At 48.8% G+C, this 18,466-nt stretch overlaps 7 protein-coding genes across 7 annotated transcripts; 4 read left to right on the top strand and 3 right to left on the bottom strand.

Moving 5' to 3' along the window:
- Nucleotides 1-147: 147 nt before the first annotated feature.
- Nucleotides 148-498, top strand: AKAW2_21621A (uncharacterized protein; the record flags this gene model as incomplete). Its single annotated transcript, XM_041686465.1, has 1 exon — nt 148-498. The coding sequence occupies one exon, from the start codon at nt 148-150 to the stop codon at nt 496-498; it is 351 nt and encodes a 116-aa protein (XP_041540447.1).
- Nucleotides 499-1,764: 1,266 nt separating this feature from the next.
- Nucleotides 1,765-3,439, bottom strand: AKAW2_21620S (phosphotransferase family protein; the record flags this gene model as incomplete). The annotated part of the gene is made up of 3 exons (XM_041686464.1): nt 1,765-2,594; nt 2,658-3,030; nt 3,125-3,439. 3 exons carry the CDS (start codon nt 3,437-3,439, stop codon nt 1,765-1,767), a joined length of 1,518 nt encoding a protein of 505 aa, XP_041540446.1.
- Nucleotides 3,440-4,500: 1,061 nt separating this feature from the next.
- Nucleotides 4,501-5,379, top strand: AKAW2_21619A (SDR family oxidoreductase; the record flags this gene model as incomplete). Its single annotated transcript, XM_041686463.1, has 1 exon — nt 4,501-5,379. One exon carries the CDS (start codon nt 4,501-4,503, stop codon nt 5,377-5,379), a length of 879 nt encoding a protein of 292 aa, XP_041540445.1.
- A 1,096-nt stretch (nt 5,380-6,475) lies between these two features.
- Nucleotides 6,476-7,569, top strand: AKAW2_21618A (uncharacterized protein; the record flags this gene model as incomplete). Its single annotated transcript, XM_041686462.1, has 2 exons — nt 6,476-6,974; nt 7,055-7,569. The coding sequence occupies 2 exons, from the start codon at nt 6,476-6,478 to the stop codon at nt 7,567-7,569; spliced, it is 1,014 nt and encodes a 337-aa protein (XP_041540444.1).
- Nucleotides 7,570-8,065: 496 nt separating this feature from the next.
- AKAW2_21617S (polysaccharide lyase family 1 protein) lies at nt 8,066-9,256 on the bottom strand (the record flags this gene model as incomplete). The annotated part of the gene is made up of 2 exons (XM_041686461.1): nt 8,066-8,472; nt 8,542-9,256. 2 exons carry the CDS (start codon nt 9,254-9,256, stop codon nt 8,066-8,068), a joined length of 1,122 nt encoding a protein of 373 aa, XP_041540443.1.
- A 1,424-nt stretch (nt 9,257-10,680) lies between these two features.
- On the bottom strand, nt 10,681-11,903 carry AKAW2_21616S (NmrA/HSCARG family protein; the record flags this gene model as incomplete). Its single annotated transcript, XM_041686460.1, has 4 exons — nt 10,681-11,027; nt 11,104-11,196; nt 11,257-11,304; nt 11,372-11,903. The coding sequence occupies 4 exons, from the start codon at nt 11,901-11,903 to the stop codon at nt 10,681-10,683; spliced, it is 1,020 nt and encodes a 339-aa protein (XP_041540442.1).
- A 3,955-nt stretch (nt 11,904-15,858) lies between these two features.
- Nucleotides 15,859-17,121, top strand: AKAW2_21615A (uncharacterized protein; the record flags this gene model as incomplete). The annotated part of the gene is made up of 1 exon (XM_041686459.1): nt 15,859-17,121. The coding sequence occupies one exon, from the start codon at nt 15,859-15,861 to the stop codon at nt 17,119-17,121; it is 1,263 nt and encodes a 420-aa protein (XP_041540441.1).
- Nucleotides 17,122-18,466: the final 1,345 nt, after the last annotated feature.

The following is an 18,466-nucleotide window of genomic DNA, read 5'->3' as shown; positions in this document are numbered from 1 at the left end:
ACCCTAAAACCCTAAACCCTAAACCCTAAAACCCTAAAACCCTAAACCCTAAAACCCTAAACCCTAAAACCCTAAAACCCTAAAACCCTAAACCCTAAAACCCTAACAAAACCCTAAAACCCTAATAGAAACACTGAAAATCTCACTATGTCTGACACAACTGACCGTAAACTCGAGGGACCCTTGAGAGACATTTGCGATGGGGCCTGTGGCATCTACTGGACGTACGCAGACAACTTCTACCTTTGCAAGGAGTGTGATTACATCAAGTTTGACCAACGGTGCTTGGACAATCTGCGGAATGGGACGATGAAGCTAAAAATTTGTAATAAAGATCACGAGATGCTCCACATTCCGGCCTACGATCCAGTCGAGCGACGGAGAGTTGGCGACGGCAATGTGAAGGTCGGCGAAGAGATCCTGTCAGTCAATGAGTGGCTGCAGCGAATTCGCAAGGGATGGGGAATACAGTCAGCCGAGGAGTTTAGAAAAATCTGATCTCATGAGCGAGCAACAGCGAGCAGCAGCGAGAAGGGTGAATACACCAGGAGGAGGCCAGTGTCAGAAACTGAAGTGAGAGTGAATGAAAATTAGTCAAGATCGTTGGATCGCCGCATTGGCCTCCTCGGATGAACATTCTAGGCGTAACTTGAACAACAGCAACAAATTGGTTCGAGACATTGAGGTGTATCTTTCCGCCAGACGAGGGTTAACCAGCAGGCACCGCATAGTTAGCAAAGCGCTGCAGATGATAAAATTCCCAGAGTAAGATGAATATCATTCCATACCAGGATGAGATCTTCAAGGCGGAAATCATTATTATAATCCAGCAGACCAGGCTAATCATGTTTAATATAGTTTATTCATATTATTATAATAGTTATCATATAAAAGTAATCTCTAGTTTGAGAGTAATTTAATATAGTCAGTCTATCGTCTATATAAGATTATTTCTATCATAAATGGTAGAGTACCTTAATATATATGCAGTTTTCTGTTCTTTCATCCATAGTTAGAGTGGCTATACCTGATCGTTATACCTTACCCGTGACTTGACCGTTAACTGGCGGTAAGGTTAAGGTAGAGATTGCTGTTAACTATCAGGTACAGGAGTTGAAAAGTATTTAACCGCGATTAACTATTTAACCTGATCAGGCATATATCAGAAAGAAGTCAGATATCTACCTAGCTAAATCAGGCTAGTTCAGATAAAAATCTATTTGCCGCTCCGCACTGCCTTTTTGAATAGGACAAATAAGCAGTAAAGGTTAACCTGACGGCAGGTATAACATGGAGAGTTCGGTTTTCAATTTGACAGGTAGGTACAGTCGACCACGAGTCCAGCAGGGACCTTCCAGCAACTGTGAGATGGTGGCTACGTAAAAGGAACATTGACCATACAGGTGAGGGGCTCTAATTACTGGATTTAGCTGAACGTATAACCACCTGAAGGACTTTTCATAGACGGATAGCCCTCTACTGGAGTTGTCCTACGAATAATAGATCATTATCCCAATCCTGATCCAGTAACACTACCTTCTCACCAGCTTAAATTGTCGAAAGCCTAGCATAATCACAATCATGTTAAGGACTATATCAGAAATGTTCGGCAATTAGAGAAGCGAGCATTAGATATCTCTTCATACTCCATTAGAGATATCAATCCACAGATGTAAGGGCGTCAAGCCATTCCCTACGTTCATCATCATTCTTGGCTTCACGTTCCAAGAATCTCTGTACGCCCTCATCGAGCTCCCTCCTGGATCACTCACAGTCTATCTCATCGACCCTACCATCCCAATGTTTGAAGCAGCCAGTGTCAGCTATAAATGTATCCATGAGCGCAATCCCTTGGGCCCACAGTTCACCATCTTCTTCTTGCTGCTGAACCTCTTCGGCTGAGAATTGCAATGGACATGGTGTGCGAGGAGAACTGCCATCATCCCCTATACCGACGATTTGCGCCCATTCCTTCTGGACATCTCTCAATAAGCTGTTCAGGAGCGGCTCGTAATCCATCAAAACCAAGCCGGGAACCACACTGACTTGATGCCGGAGGGTACTCTGGTTCTGTAAAGCTTGGAAGACGGTTTCATCGGCCTGAAGACATCGAACTAGATAAAGATTGTGCAGAGTTTGCGCTCTCTGAAGTTCCCTTCCCTTGCGCTGTTCATCTGCATCCATCTGATCAATATTTGACGGTAGGGGAATTTTTCCCAGATCCTTAGGAACTGGGCCGTTGTAATCGAGAAACGCAGGGCGCCCAACCTGCATAAAAAGCGGATGCACACTGGATGACTGCCAGTCGATAATCCCAAGAATCTGGCTTGGTTCTTCGGGGTTGACAAATATGTTCTGCGAATGGAGATCTCCATGCCATATAACTGATGCATGTGTAGCTTGATTTTCCGGCATAACATGTGGCGCTACCTTGAGATAGTTTTCCAACGCCGGCAGTTTCTTGGAAATGCTAGGTTGGTATTGCCGGGGCCCATGGAAAAGACCTTCCGGCATCAATAGATACCGAATACCTGCTTTGGCAGTAGCAATTTCCTTTTCGGCAATCGCCGCTATCACTTCAGTGACTGTTGACCCTGGGTATTGTATACGAATCAGCAAATTGGACGACAGATCACAAAAGGCGGTGATCAACATACATGGGCCCCGGTCGATATCCAGTTCGCCTCTCCCAAAGTCAAAGAACGAGCGATGATTGGTTGGTCCAATACAGAACCTTTTGCTCCGCAGTTCGTTCCCAGCTAAGTCAAAGTATAGAGAGGAATCTGGGCCAGCATTGTCGGGAATGTCAATCACATAGTACAGTGACCCGAATCTGGCGATTCTCGCACCTGCTAGGCGCCGTTGGATATCAACTATCTGATCCAGGACTTGGGCCTTCTGCCTCCCTTTGAGGCTATCCCATACATCTGTCAGGACCACACCGGCCTGTTTCTCCATGATAATGTACTCTGCCCCGAGAGGGTTTTCCGATGTTCGGGAGCTCCATGTGTAGACTCGAAGAACGGGCAGCTTTAAAGTGTTTCGCAAGTGATATAATTAGCAAAACGACGTCGACAAGGGGCAGAAACAAAGCCAGTAACAAAATGATCCAGGCGGGTCTTACAAAATCCATAGTTGCAACCTCACTAACTGTCGTGAAATGTGGCCTTCCTGCATTGGGGTTTGGGAGCTTCGCTATAATTTCGTGTCCATCGTCCATGGTTATTTGGAAGACCTTATTGTATTGGCCCTCCGATATCTTCAATACTTGAGTGCATGACTTTGATCCAACGGCAGAGGAAGCTATTTGTAAAAGTGCGGAGAGATCGAACTTAACATATCGATAAGCAAGTTGCCGTTTTTCATTCCAGAGCCAGCGACCTGAGGTGAATTTGTTTAGTGCCTCGAGTCCATGCTTGGGGTCTGTGCCTTCATTCATCTTGGTAGCGCTGGAGGAGGAAAAAGAAGCCGGCCTGAATGTATCACGAAGGTTACAAGGCGACAAGGCGCGGTATCTAGGGTCCCTCTTAGAAACGCCCCTCGAATGGCCCTCATATCCAAAGCTCAAGCGTCGTGGGATAAATTTTCATTTCTTCGTCACTAAGCAACAATCCCGAGGGATGCATGAAAACAAGGAGGTCGCGTTGCTGTGGTCTTGACGGTGGCTGTGGCTGTGCATTTGATTCTTATTTATTCCCGTCACCTTGCCGCTGCGAGAATGCCTGGTATTAGCCGCCCTTTTGCATCCCTGCTACTTCCGTACCGGCCATGGATTAGGAGAGCGGGATAAAGCTTTACTAGTTACCTATCCCCCTTCTAAAACTCACATGACGCACATCCGCATGTCCGAAGTTAATCTACTTTCTGAACAGCAAGTTGGAGACCCGGATAGTTGAATTTTGATCCGCAGATGTTTATACTACTCCGATCATTCTAAAGGTTGATCGATCTGTTGATGCATGCCGACCGCCCAGCAATCATTCTCGCGCAGCTTTAATGGGTCATTTCCCGTTTTTAGTTGACGGAGTCTCGCAGCTGTTGAATTATCTCCGCATTGCTCGAGCTTAACATTTCCAGTTGTGGAGGGTATACCATGGCTAGGGTTGGAAATAAACCAAGGGATGGAACTCTCATTAGTACCATACCAAAAACCGTGTCACGGCAATGGTGGGCGACGGGACATTACCATATTGAGGGAGAAAGAACAATAGCAGGGCGGTCTGCTTTTACCCGCCACCACATTGACTTGAGCTTCTGTCAATCCAACCACCTCATTCGCTCTTGACATTTGAGTTCTTGTTCTCTGTACTTTCGATTGTTGCTGTACTCGTAATTTGCCATTAGCTTTTACTTCTTTGTCTACTCATAGCTACTACTGACTACAGTTGACCCGTACCAGGAAGCCACATGGCGTTGCTATATATTCTGCTCCTGCTCGGTTTTCGAACCTCCCCATGTCGATGATATAGGCTCCTGAGACTTTTCCCTCCACAAAGAAAAATGTCTAAGAAGCATACTGTCCTAATTACCGGCTGCTCTGATGGCGGTCTCGGCTCCCATCTTGCCCTCCAATTCCAGGCAGCCGGATGGCGCGTCTTTGCCACAGCTCGAAATTTGTCCAAGCTCAAGGAGGCTAAGAAGTCGGGCCTTGAAATACTTCATCTCGACACCCTGTCTAACGACTCCATCCGCAAATGCGTTGCTGAGGTTAGTGAGCTGACCGGCGGGTCACTTGATGCGCTGGTCAATAATGCGGGCGCTGGGTACTCAATGCCAGTCATGGACATCGACATCCAAAAGGGGCGTGATCTTTTCGAGCTCAATGTCTGGTCTATCATCAGTGTGACGCGGGCATTCCTTCCACTTCTCATGCGGTCAACTCGCGAAGGCGGCGCCCTGCTCGTTAACCATGGCTCGCTTTCTGGAACTATTGCAGCCACTGGCCCCTTTGCAGGTGTATACAATGCCTCCAAGGCAGCAGCAGCTAGCTTCACCGAGAATCTACGATTAGAGCTGCAGCCGTGGAATATTAGAGTCATCAACTTGCTAACGGGTGCTGTGCGATCCAATTTTCACGTCAATGCGCCACGTCCCGAGTTGCCTTCAAATTCGCTCTTCAATATTGCCAAGGATATCGTTGAACAAGCCATGGATAACTCAGACGATTCTGGTGATACTGATCCAGCGACATGGGCACGCCAGGTTGTGCAAGAACTCAGCAAACGCAGCCCTGCGTATTGGATCTGGCGAGGCAAGTTCTCGACATTGGTAAGACTGGGTAACATTCTTCCACTGGGCTTCTTCGATCGCATAATGAAGAAAATGGTAGGACTTGACGTGATTGAACAAAGGGTCAAGCAGCAAGAAAGGTCTTCTTGAACAAGTCGTGAAATACCCTATAGTGACGGACTAATTTGCGATCTAGGCGTTATGCCAGGCCCACAAGACATAGCCGCTCTTTGTATATATCACAGTGAACAGGGAGGGCAAGAGGCTTATTGTTCCAAATGGCTTGAATCGACTACGGTAGCATGGCTAATTGCATGATTTATAGTCCTAAGATGTCATCGTAGTAAGGCCCGAGGGCCAAGGCCTAAATCTGTTTCCACAATGGACTCGGCGTGTTGGGGTCCATCGGGAATGTAAAAGGAAGCAAAAGCTAAGTAGTAGAACACCCCCGACCTAATAGTGGTTAGTTCAGTAGTAGCTCATCGAACTTCTAATATTAGTGTACAGTATTTATCTCGATATTCTGCCCCGATTACGCCCAAGCTTTTATAAATGCGCGGATCAATCAGTCGTTACTTGGCATGCGGGGTTACAGTGATATGGCTATTATTGGTTCGCGTCCATCGTCCATCATCTGTACTCCTTTGCCTTGTGCCCCAAATATACCGTAGTGATGAATGTACTTACTTAAGCGCTTACCATGCGATGAGGCCAGTCGGAATATATTGCTGCTGAGTTTACCCAATCACTTCACTGCCCAGTATATCATCTGCATAGGGGAATCGTTTTGCCTGCTGTCATGCATACTACTACTCCTTCGGCCCATGACATGAGGCGGTGAGTTGGATTACTGAATCAGTGGGAACCGATCGTTAGTTAGCACGGCCCAACGCCGCTCGCTCGACTCTCTGGTTTCAGTGCGCACCGATCGGACCTGTCGTTTGAAACTCTTTTGCAATCTCTCTGGGTCGCAGCTATGAGTATCTCGCCCCCTCCCACCCCTCCATCAAGGGCCCCAACGGATGATGAAAGGAGATTCGAAGCTATTACATCACCCTGCGAGTGGATCGAGGAGTACCATCCAGGTGGTTACCACCCCGTAGTGAGCTTATATTCACTGTTCCTACTGCGCGATGTTCTAAATGGCCTTCATTGATACCCCTCTAGAAACGCTAGATATGTCGCTTTGAAGATTCTTGTGTCCCATCAAACGGGATCGACAACCGAGCTAGACATCTTACGACACATGACTAAAGCGGCGCCAATAGAAGCTGCCGGCCACATCACGGCTCTGCTAGACGAGTTCGAACACTCCGGCCCTAACGGTGTCCACAAATGCCTTGTATTTGAGCCTATGGGCCCGAGTGTGAATTCGATGGTAGAGGAGCTACCCCAGTTCAAACCTCGAATGTTTGGAATGAAGGTACGCTATCCGCCATGGATGGCGAAAAGTATTCTGAAGCAATCCTTGGAGGCTCTAGCATTTTTGCATCGGAATGGTATTGCGCATGGAGATTTCCAGCCAGGAAACATCCTCTTCACTCTGAAAGATCTCAAATCAACGCCGGAAGAAGAGCTCCGGCAAGAGGAAAATGTAGAAGCTGAGTCGATCTCGCCCCCGGTACAGAGGCTAGACGGCAAGCAAGACAAATGGGCGCCTCGGTATCTTTGCGTTGCGCAGCCGCTGTCGCCCTTCACACATTACGCTGAAGGCTTTAAAGTCAAATTATCCGATATGGGCGGCGGTCAGTCCCACTTAATTCCAATATTCATTCTATGCTCCTTACGATTATTACTTGTACTCATTCTTGCCTATAATGAACAGCATATTTCTTTTCAAAGCCCCCAGAAAAACCCGTTACTCCCCTTGGCCTTCGGGCTCCAGAGCTTATCCTGACTGGAGCCGTTAATAACACGCTTGATATTTGGAGTTTCGGCTGCCTTATTTTTGAACTTATCACCGGAGAGCCGCTCTTCTGCGTCCCTGGATCCGAATATGAAAATGATGATCATCTTCTCTCCCTTACAGAACGGCTCGGTGCCCTTCCTGATGATTTATTCATGCATTGGAAGACCTCCTCGCTTTACTTTACGCCCGAGAGGAAGCTGTTTAATTGTCAAATCGGAGGAGTCGGTCCGGAAGAGGAACCACTTTTGGTGGATCAGATATCCATGGAGGAGCAGTTCGACTCGACGGAGCCGGATATTGATTTGAAGGAAGCCGACGAAGTGAAGGGACTCATTCGATGGATTTTACAGTATGATCCTGCAAAGAGGCCATCTCCTGCCGAGATATTGTCTCATCCATGGTTCCGCAACATTGATATTGGGCGCCTGTAATAGAAGGGACTCATTGACGGATGATACTTGTCTCTGCTGTTCTTCTCCCTTCCTGTTTCTAGTTCATCCATTGTGGTGTTTCGTTTTTGTATTAGACCGCGGACACTACTTAAAGGAAGCTCCGAGCGGGCATACGAAGCCCACAGCTAAGCTATGTTTCATTGGGCGTGGGAACGCGTAGTCGGTATTCTTTGTATGCTCGGAAACATTCGCCTACCAAACTTTTGCCAGTGTACTCACAGTCTTGGTATGAGCCCTCCTTCCTCGTGGCGGTTATTGGTTACTGAGTAAATGTAGCATTGTAGTAATGCTACTTTCTGTACGCTGCTCAAAGTAGCGGCCAAGTCCTTGTGGAGAGGTTGATCACTTCTTCAACACACGTCACACGAGGTGAACTCCATTCTCACTTCTTATTGCAAACTACGTCTTTGGAGAATACCCGTAGTTGAATGCAATAGGAGCCGCGTCAATGTCCCAGGTTACACACTGGCGCAGCTTACGTGCTGCTCAGAGTATTACCAGCGTTCGAAGGGACGCTACTCTCAATTGAAGATGCGGATGCAGCCGAAGCAATGGTCAAGTTTTCAAAGTCGACAAAGAATCCATCGTCATCGTAGTCGAAAGAACCAGAGCTGGTGTAAGCATTGGTGACGCAGTCTCTTCCCAAGTACGTCTCGCATTGGCTTAGATCGGCTGACTCAGAGCTGAACAGCTGGCCGACAAAGCCGCTCTGCACAATCGTGGGGACATTGTTGAACCAATTGCCTTCAAAGAGTCCCATTCCGTTGTCGGTGCCTTCAATGGCGTGTCCGCTGTTATCGGCCCAGACATTGTTGACTGCGTGGAAGAGTGTATTACCACTGAGGGCGGGACTGCGGCCGGAGGTGTAGTAAACGTAGTTCTCTGATTTTGCCATTAGTTCATCTCCAGGTTCAATTACTGGGATGCAGATCCAGTCATTTTAAGACTCACTGTAAAATGTAATGAGGTCACTGGAGCCGACCAACTCGAGGCCCCAGTACGTGTGTCCGTCACAGGTAGCAGAGTAGTCGGTCTTCCCGTTGATAAAGCTGTTAGAGATTGTAATGGCATTGTCGCTCTCTTGTCCAAAGCTGTAGTGCTGGCGACCTAGGGATGAAGTGGTAACATGGTCGATCCAAATCTGGTTGGTGTCGGAGAATGTAAGAGCATCGCCTCCCCAGACATATTTCGGGTTGAGGTTGGTGATCTCAATGTTCTGAATGATGATGTTGGAGACGCCCACGAACCGCAGGCCCTTACCATTGAGCACAGCGCCTGTTCCTTTGCCGACCAGAGTTTTGTCTGAGGCGACATTGATGCCCTGGTATCCTGCAACATCGATGGTCACGTCATAGGTTGAGGTGTCACCACATCCACCAAGCGTGTTAAGAATGGCCTGTCCGCCGTTATCGGGAGTGCAATCATAAATGTTACAGGCTTGATAGGTTTTGGTGCCCTCAGAACCCACAAAGTCGAAAGTGCCCTCGATCACAATGTTCTGGGGCGAAGAAGAGGTGAGGTACTCTTTCAGCTCGTCGATCGTTGTCGGATAGACAGGAGTCGCGTCGCCTCCTCCCGTCACGCCCGCCGCGAAGCCGGGGGCACTCCCAGAGACAATGGAAGACTGCGCTGCCTTGGAATGGTGCGCGAAGGCCATCAAGGCCATAATGGTGGACGGAAGGTCGGGCCTCATATTAAAAGCGCGGTGTATGACCAGAAAATTGATTTCTTGAGGTTGACGATGTGAGTAGCTGTGGGCAGAGGTCCCTACAATGCATTTATGCTACTAGCTTGCCGAGGGGATACAGTTCACATCCGTGGATTTGGGGGACTGTTTGTCTTCAGCTGCTATATTGAAAACATCATCCGCTGGCCGTATATCCTGTCATTTCCCGCACAAATCTTTGATTGGGTGTTCGGGGTAGATCCACCAACAGGATTGTAGCAACTGGGCATGTGTTCTTCACTAAATATATCAACTCCCAGGATTGATTTTATGTCACTGGAATTTCCGGCCAGTCACAGAGTGTCAACCAAAATAGCACAGGGGGCTGCAGCACGATGCGGACAATGCTCCGTGCTAGACACCGGATCCCTCGTGTCGAGTCCCGGAAACCCCGTGTCTCATCCAAGCCCCCACTCGGCACGGAAGGTGTCCAGTCCGAACGTTTCCAACCAAAGGAACCCCCTGCCGCATTGAGCTCGACGTATATTATTGATGCAGAAGTTTCTGTTCCCCCTCGACTAGTTCCTCCGGAAAATTACTCGAAAAAGGTTCGATCAACAACACATAATCAGTATGCTCCGATCGTAGTAAAGATAGGATGGTTCTGTAGTATATGCCGTCACGGTCAGCGGGGCGCCAAGCAGGGACCCTTACCGAACTGACCGGCTCAGCGCCATATCAAACCTAGCGGCGTTTAGTTGTTTGAGCATTGCCCATGCGATCCAAGAAGAACTCCTTTGCTTTGTTAACTGATAAGACTTTCGGGCGCTTGATCTTGGCATTCTTCCGGTTACCCATCTCTTCAAATCGTTATCTCTGAGCATGCACACATGAGCCGCCGGATACAAACACTTGCAAGATGATATTTCTAATGGAAAGACTGGAGGAAACTTTGAGCAGCAAGAGACGACTACACGAAATCCGTACTCTACAGAAGCCCCATATGTGCCAAGATGTACCTAGAAAGGTCCTGTGGGGAATGTATGTGTCACAGTGCCACAGTTCACAACCCACCCCTGATGTTGTCCCGGTCAACGCCGGCAGACAGTCGGACACCCCATCCAACCCGGGAAAATAGAGCGATGATCTCCTTCCTAGCCGTTCCACATGCGCCGTCATATCGGGCTATTATCGTTTTTCCGGAATCCAACCCCGTGCCAATGCTACGATTTATGTGGTCCGTTGTCTGTAAATATGTTGCTCGCTCGGGAGCTATAATTACTCCGGTTTGCTAAAACACTCCTAGAGCGGACAAGTCCGGACTCAAGGAAGCATAGTCATCTGTACTACAGAGCGAATCCATAACTAGATATCGGCTGATTATGACCTTCATTGCGCCAAAGATCCAGTTGAAGGAGAAAACTTCATGGTCCTTGCCATCCTGACCTCCTCAACCACTCCTCAAATGTACTAGCCCGCACTCCAAGATCCGCCCCGGAGCAATCCTCCTGGGGAGTCATGGTCCCATAGCAAATTTTCTCATCTGGCGCAACAGCAATCCATTCCATCATTTGCCTGATGTCCTCTTCATACCCCTTGCCAACCGTCCTTGCGACTGTGGCACCCCAATCATCTAGACTGATAGGATCGAAGATTGCCGATTGATATCGCACGGTCGAAAAAATGGCCGGAAGATCAGCAAAGCGCATCTTAGAGCTGACCACTGGATATACTTTAGAGGCCGTCTTTTCAGGTCCAAGAGAAAACACTTCTATTTTTTTTCGACAGCCATTAGCTACTACCGTAAGATATAACGAGGGTAGATTGTGGTATTGGGTCCAACGTGCCAGCTGCATATATGCCGATATCATAGCTTGGATCGGTCCAATCTGCGGTTTTATTCCCGGGAACCGGCGGACAAAAACGGACGATCCCGTTTTCTACACAACGACGATGATTAGTATTGCCGCAATGCTACCTGTGAACATGGATACACCTACCGTTTCGCCGGCAGTATTGCACCCATTGTACATTCGTGTAAAACAGCCCTTCGCGCGGCACATCAAGTAAGCCTAAGTCCAGGCACTTCGGATCCTCTCGGAATGAGCTACTCACCTGGCCGCAAAGCCGTCACGGCGGTCAACTCGCTCTTTGCGAGTTGTTCAATTTGAAATTTATGGTCGAAATGGAATACCTTTTGAAATTGCCCCTTGCTCGCGTCCGCCAGATTGGGTAGACTGCTGATAACAAAATGACGCACCCCAGATACTTTGGCAGCGGCCACGATATTCCTTCCCGCTACCAGCTCATGCTCGAGGTCCTCTTCGGTTTCAATCATTTGCCCGGGGAGACGATTATTTGTGACTGCGAACACGCCCCAGACCCCGTCGAAGGCACGCTCTAGACTTGTGACGTCATAGACGTCGCCAGGCACGAGCTGTAGTCGGCCAGAGACTTCTTCTTCTGGATAGATGGCGCGCAGTCGTTCTGCTTGGGGGGAGCTGGGATCCCGTGTCACAGCACGAACGGTGAACGAGGCTGGGTGATGCGGGCTTTTCTGCAATAAGGCACGGACGACTCCGCTCCCTTGGTTGCCCGTTGCGCCCAGTACAGCGATAGTGCGGGGGGTGGTGGTCGATGTTGTCATGGTTGAGAGACAGATGTTTGGCTAGAATATTTGTGTGATTTCGCGGTCAATAGTGGGTATAATCCTGGAGGGACAGTTGCGATCGAGAAGTTTCGAGGCCATACACGACTCAGCCTTCGCATGTGGAATAGGATAATTTGGCCAGTCATTGTAAAGTACATGGAAATCAAGCGCGGTCGGAATTACGGAACAGACTGTGTATATATCGAGGCCAGCATCTTGGATGTGCGGGTAAACCCCACCTTGAGACCAACCAGGGAGCGGTTTGGTTGTGGACAAGACAATTTACTGCCTGGAATCATTATATGAATGACCCCGATTTTCCACGAAACCTGGGGAGACGATAAAAATGCTGCTTACTCATATATCCGGGCACATATTAGTTACTATTAATGGACTAGCCTTGCCGAGGATGTGGTGAGCAGGTCGGATGTGAGTAAGCGAATCACTGCCGATAAAACTTCTTGGCGATGCAATCTGATTCTGCCTCAGCTTACGTTTGAACACATAGTACCGTATATTACACTTGTCTCGTATATTAGGCAAGGGATATATAACGGGCTTGTAGTCAGTAGTACAGCGATATGCCAAATTCAAAAGCCAATCTGCTGAGTGAGAATTTAGCAGTAACACTTACATATAATAGAATCATCAACTGCGAGAATACACAACATGAGCTTCGCCCGGAAAGAGGCATACCTCCCGCTCTATACAACTAAGAACATCTATGTAGTTGGCCTCCATGACACTAATACCTAGATTAATGTACCTAACAGGTTGCTTTGTTGCTTTTATGAGTATTATTGTCTTCAATAAGGGCAGGACATTCGTAAAGATCAGCCCAATTTAAAGTCAAGTGATTCAATAATAATAGTATGCCCGAGCTGCAGAAACCCATTGTGGTGGATTTTCTCACAGGGGAGTTCTTCTGCGCGCAACCAAAGGCTACATGGTCCGATACTGACGAGATAGGTGGCTTCTGGGGGACCATAGACCTGGCTTCATGCTCATATCCGACACAACGATATTTCCTACCGTGCTGGCCGAACAGCTGTTATACTATTTGCATCCACCATGACTTGAACGACTCGAGGGACTTATATGACATTGGTAGACCATGACAGACAACATTACATTCCCCTATCGTGTATGTTCGATGGACGACAGTGGAGCCATGTCATGCATGGCATTCTTTCCTGACGCCTATGGCAGTAAGCACCAGTAGCAAGGGTTTTCTAGTTCTTGATGTTCCAGGGCTATATATACTGGACGAACGATGGACATTGATATTCGAGCTCGTACTAGCTGACATATGGCGTCTCACCGAAACCCACTGAGCCCTAAGCCAGTCTCACGAAACCGAGCGTTCATCTCCGAAGTCGACGCAATGTACAGACGTGAGTTGGGGTGCTCTAAATTAGATAACTGAGTGTGGAAAACTCCTTACATGTTCAATTGAGCAGACAGGGCTGTGAATCTGACACACTGCGCATTTGACGATAGATATGATTGAGATGTAACCTTAGCATGTAGCCTCCGTACGTGAATGTTTTGAGCCCTTATAAGTGATGTATTCGAAGTTTTCTCGTCAAGGTCTGCGGAGAAATGGTTTCACTCAATCACAGGCTACCGTAATTGACGCGGAAATGTGATATTGCAGTGATGTAGTGTCCATATATGCCTAACTCATCACAGTGATAAGATTCTGCAGTCATATGTCGGTCAGTGGATGGGATAAGGGTGAAAATGTTTCTTTACTGTGAAATACAGCGTCGGCGCACTAACTGCTACACCAAAAACGATATATCGCGTCTAGTCAGACTAGGGGCCCAGAGATTACTGTCCCAACATAAAGTGACGATACTGTTATTCCCTGAGAATATGTGTATATACGAAATGAACAGTGCTTCGAACAAATAGTGGTTAAGTGGGCTCGTACTGCAATTGCTTCAATAAATTGGCTCGATTTACAGTTTGGCCTGAAACGATTTGTCATTCGAGGGTATTGCCCAGATTCATGAATTGCATTTGGACTACTGCGGAGAAGGATGAAGTAGTGAGAAACGATATAAAGATGACAGAATTCATGCTGCGATAGTATCCGGGGCTTTTCTATCCGTAAAAGTCTACTTCCTTGCTTCCGTGAAATTTTTTCTCTCAGCAACATGGGAGGCGCTACTGCCACACCAGCCAGGCTTCTTCCACACCCTCCGCCTATCTTCGAAGTCAAGGTCCGTTTCCTTTAGGGTATTGTCTCCTTAATATCCATTACTGCCTTCTTAATCCGGAAGGTTATTGCCTAAGGTGCTGAAGCCATGCCTCAAAAACAAAACCCATAAAAGTAGCAGGGGGTAGGCTTCTGCTTGTTGTAGAGACCAAGCCTTACCTTGAATGGACGCAGCGTCACCTCAAATAGTTGGGGCCTTACCTTATATGGTAGGCGGAGGGTGTGGGATGAGCGAAGGCCGGTGTGGAAGAAGCCTGGCTGGTGTGGCGGCAGCGCCTCCGATCAACTTTTTCTAAGTATCTGCTGGACCCACGGTATATAATATGGCAAACTATCGCCTTCGCAACGGAAATTGGATTTCAATATGTATGAACCCTATGTACTGGTGCAGGCCGCTCGGTCAGTTCGTTGCGAATTCAATTGCAGTTTTCCTGGCCCAGTAATAATATTAGCAGCCAGTCGACGGATGACTTGACCATGAGAGCAAAGTACTCGCACAGCTTCGGTGATAGTGTCAGCAAGACAGATATATCGGTGTTCATGAAAGAAGAAATCATATGAGAAAACCAGTCAGATAGGGCTGGCGCCGGCAGCTGGTGAGGGAAAAGAAAAAAAAAAAAAAAAAAAAAACACCGATAACAGATGGTCGATGTCACTTGCAGGACTATTATTGGATTTGGATTTCCAAGCACCATATGCTTCTATTGCTCCTGTGAGTAAACTGGCCGGTGTCAGAAAGGAAGAAAGTCAAAGGATCTTGAGTATGGGGCTCATATGTGAATTTGGCTGAACTTGCAACAGCCACAGCACCTGCGGAAATGATAACAGGGTCAAGAACCAGGCCTGGACATCACTTGATTGAACTTCGTACTCCAATCCATGAGTCACATTTTTTGGCATGTTAAGGCCGTAGGTGCTCTTGCTAGAAGCCTGCGATTGATGCCGACCTACACATATTAGGTATTCGGTCCTGCTTGATGAGGTCTCAGGCCAAGAATTGGAATAGGCTAGTAGCCAAATGCTTGTGGGGCAAAAGAGGAACCCACCAGATCCCCGGCAGATCGCATGCCGCTTGGTGCTTGTAGTAGCCTATTGGCCTCAGCTGATGTCGCTGAAGGAGATTTCGAGATGCGTGCAGCCTGGCGCTTGCAAACGAAACACGTACAAGATCGGCGTAGGACGGCCTTCCCGGCATGGCGCAATCATTGGATGACTATATACATTTTATCTTTTTGGGATAACCTAAGTAACAGAACCCGTCAGCTACGATTAGACATAGGCCTGTCTTAATGGTGTGAGATTCGTCATCTCCAAGAATGTGTGCCATTCCGAGAAGACCACAGAACCCCGAGGTACCGGTAGGGAGTTGGAAGAATTCACATTCAGAGTCATGATGACCGTAGCAACACCCAAGCGCCCAACCTCACACCACTCGGCCGAGATTGTTCATGCATTGTAGTACTGCGCATGAGGTCAAGGATGTTTCGGGGTAAAGGCAGGGGTCCTCCTATCACTCACTACATCCCCTCGGTTATTATCCTGTAGCGCGAAGGGCGGAAAGAGGTAGGGGCTGGCCCATTTAGGACAATGTAGCGCTTCAATCCAATAACGGCACACACAGGACCCCACTGGTAAGTTGAAATAGCGTCTAAAAGACGTCTCATTATTTTACACTGCTCTGCATTTTTGAAATCGTGCACGCCTGCTCTACTGCTCGGAAATTCCATCATGACGAAGACCAGTAGCGATGATGTATCCCAAGCTCAGATCCCTCTTTCCCCTTCCCAAGTCAAACCACCACCCGATGGGGGCCTCAAGGCATGGACCCAGTCTGTCATGGGCCACCTGGTATGTTTTAATACCTGGGGCTACCTGGCCAGCTTCGGCGTCTTCCAATCCTACTACCAGAACGAGCTTGGGGTGTCCGAGTCCGCCATCTCGTGGGTGGGGTCCATACAGATCTTTCTCATCTTCTTTGTCGGCACCTTTTCTGGCCGCGCCCTTGATGCTGGCCTATTCCGTCCTGTCTTCTGCGCCGGTGTTCTCCTGCAGGTGCTGGGGGTCTTCATGACCTCGCTCGCTACCAGCTACTGGCAGCTCATCCTTGCCCAGGGACTCTGCACGGGGCTGGGAAGTGGCTTACAGTTCTGCCCGACCATGGGCCTCGTGGCCACGTACTTTGACCAACGACGCGTCTTTGCGGTGGCATTTGCCCTCGTCGGCAGCGGAACAGGGGGCATGGTATTTCCGGGATTGGTGAAGGGCTTGCTCCCGACGCTGGGGTTTGGCTGGACGATGCGTGTGGTGGGATTCGTCATGCTCGCCACCAGCTTACCAGCCATAGGTCTCCTACAGACACGACTTCCGCCGCGCAAGTCCGGGCCCCTGGTGGAGCTGGCTGCCTTTCGTGATCCCGTGTACACGCTCTTTATTGTGGGCATCTGGCTCAACTTTTGGGGCATGTATTTCGCCGTCTACTACTTGGGAGCGTTTGGACGTACAGTCATTGGCTTCAGCTACTCCGAGTCAACGAATCTGATCATTGTGTTGAACGGCGCGGCCGTCGTGGGTCGGTTGGTCCCCGCATATTTAGCGTCTTTTCACCTGGGTCCGCTCAATACTATTATCCCGCTGGCGGCGGCCGCCGGGGTGTTGATGCTCTGTTGGGCGGCGGTCCACTCGTCTGCGGGGCTGTACGCCTTTGCAGTGTTGTACGGATTTTGCGCCAACGGACTACAAGGCATGTGGCCGCCGACGCTGTCAAGCTTGATTACGGACCTGAGTAGGGCTGGAACACGGATCGGCATGGGCTTCACTATAGTCAGTTTCGCGTGTCTGACAGGACCGCCATTGGGCGGTGCCCTCGTTGCCAAGGCACATGGTTACATTGGAGCGCAGATGTGGGCGGGCGTGGCCATTTTGCTGGGGTCCTTGGTACTTCTGGGTGCGCGAACAGCCAAGGTGGGCTGGCGTATTCTAGTCAAGGTGTGATTGGTTATGTTTGAGAACAATGCGTACCCGGTGAGCTTGTTTATGTGAAGGCTTGGCAGGCCGAGAGAGAGAGAGAGAGAGAGAGAGAGAGAATGTGGGACAAAGGATAGGAGAAAAAGCCTGTATCTACAGGGTCTGGCCGAAGAAACGCCGTAGTAGACTAGAACTTTCAAGTAAATGACAACATAACCTACGAAGTCGTGCGCAGTTCTGTTGAAGCCTGTCATCCGATTCATTTCCTCCTAAATTCCGCTCCCTCTAGGCTTCCTGAAGGATTCCCCAAAGGATTTCACCCCGGCCGCCAAGTCGCGACTTCTCCTTGGCATCACGGTCATCCCGGGCTTTAAATGAGATGCGTGACCGACGCATGCGGAGGACGGTGTTGCCCTGTGAGATCTGCACCCCGACTGCATCTCCCCGATCTTTTCCCCTCATCTGTGTAGCTGCATCCTCTCCCGTGCATGAGGGGAAGGCCAGGTGAAGAGAAGAAAGGCCAATCATCCGTGGCCTTTGCCACACGAATCAATTTGCGGCGACTCGCATTCACGGGAGTTAATGGCGTGCCTGACTAGGCAACAATCCATCGATGCTAGCACATAACTAACCGGATATTGCTAATGCCTCAACGGAAAGAAAGCCCTCCGCTGACATAGGTCTCATTGGGAATTCGCGTAAGCAGCCAATAACGGACGAAGGGATGTAGGGATGTTGCTCATATACCTAACGAGTGATGTGTCAAACCGTAAAAAATCTGCTATTAACTGGCTATGGAAAGTGCACCTCCGTTTGTTGCTCTCTGCAAAGCGCTGAAGATTGGCACGACGTATACACAGGGATAATTTTTTGTGTCCACGAAAATCTAATTTTAACGACTGTGCTTCTCTTGGCGCCGATGAATTGAAGATGGGAAACCACTAATGGGGCAGAAGGGCAATATCCCCGCAATTGTCCGTTCATGTTTAGTTACGCTACAGCCTTTCTATTTTTGTCAACGCCCACTGCACTAGGTCTCTTCTCCGTGCTTCTTGTATCGGCTTAGCCCGCCCTCTCGCTCACCCCGACCGCGGCTACATCCGGATGTGAAGGTCCAATCCGAGCAAAGCTGTATTTTATGCAAGGCAGGCTGGCCAAGCACTAGGGTGGAAACTGACTAGCTCTGTGCAGCACTCACGGGCCCGACCGACCTTGGTGGTGTGTCTCGCGGAGCCGATCTTGTTGGTTCGGACTTTGAGGAGGACCGACGATCTGCACCTGTTCTAGACCCGAACTTCAGGCTAATAGACAATGCTGTTTTCCCAGCTTGCCAAGAGAGCACTTCTGCAGGATAGAAGAAGCCTAGACTGGG

This window comes from Aspergillus luchuensis, chromosome 2 (genome assembly GCF_016861625.1).
Source record: "Aspergillus luchuensis IFO 4308 DNA, chromosome 2, nearly complete sequence".
NCBI lineage: Eukaryota > Fungi > Ascomycota > Eurotiomycetes > Eurotiales > Aspergillaceae > Aspergillus > Aspergillus luchuensis.
Note: the sequence above shows the minus strand (reverse complement) of the source record. Positions and strands in the feature narration are given on the sequence as shown.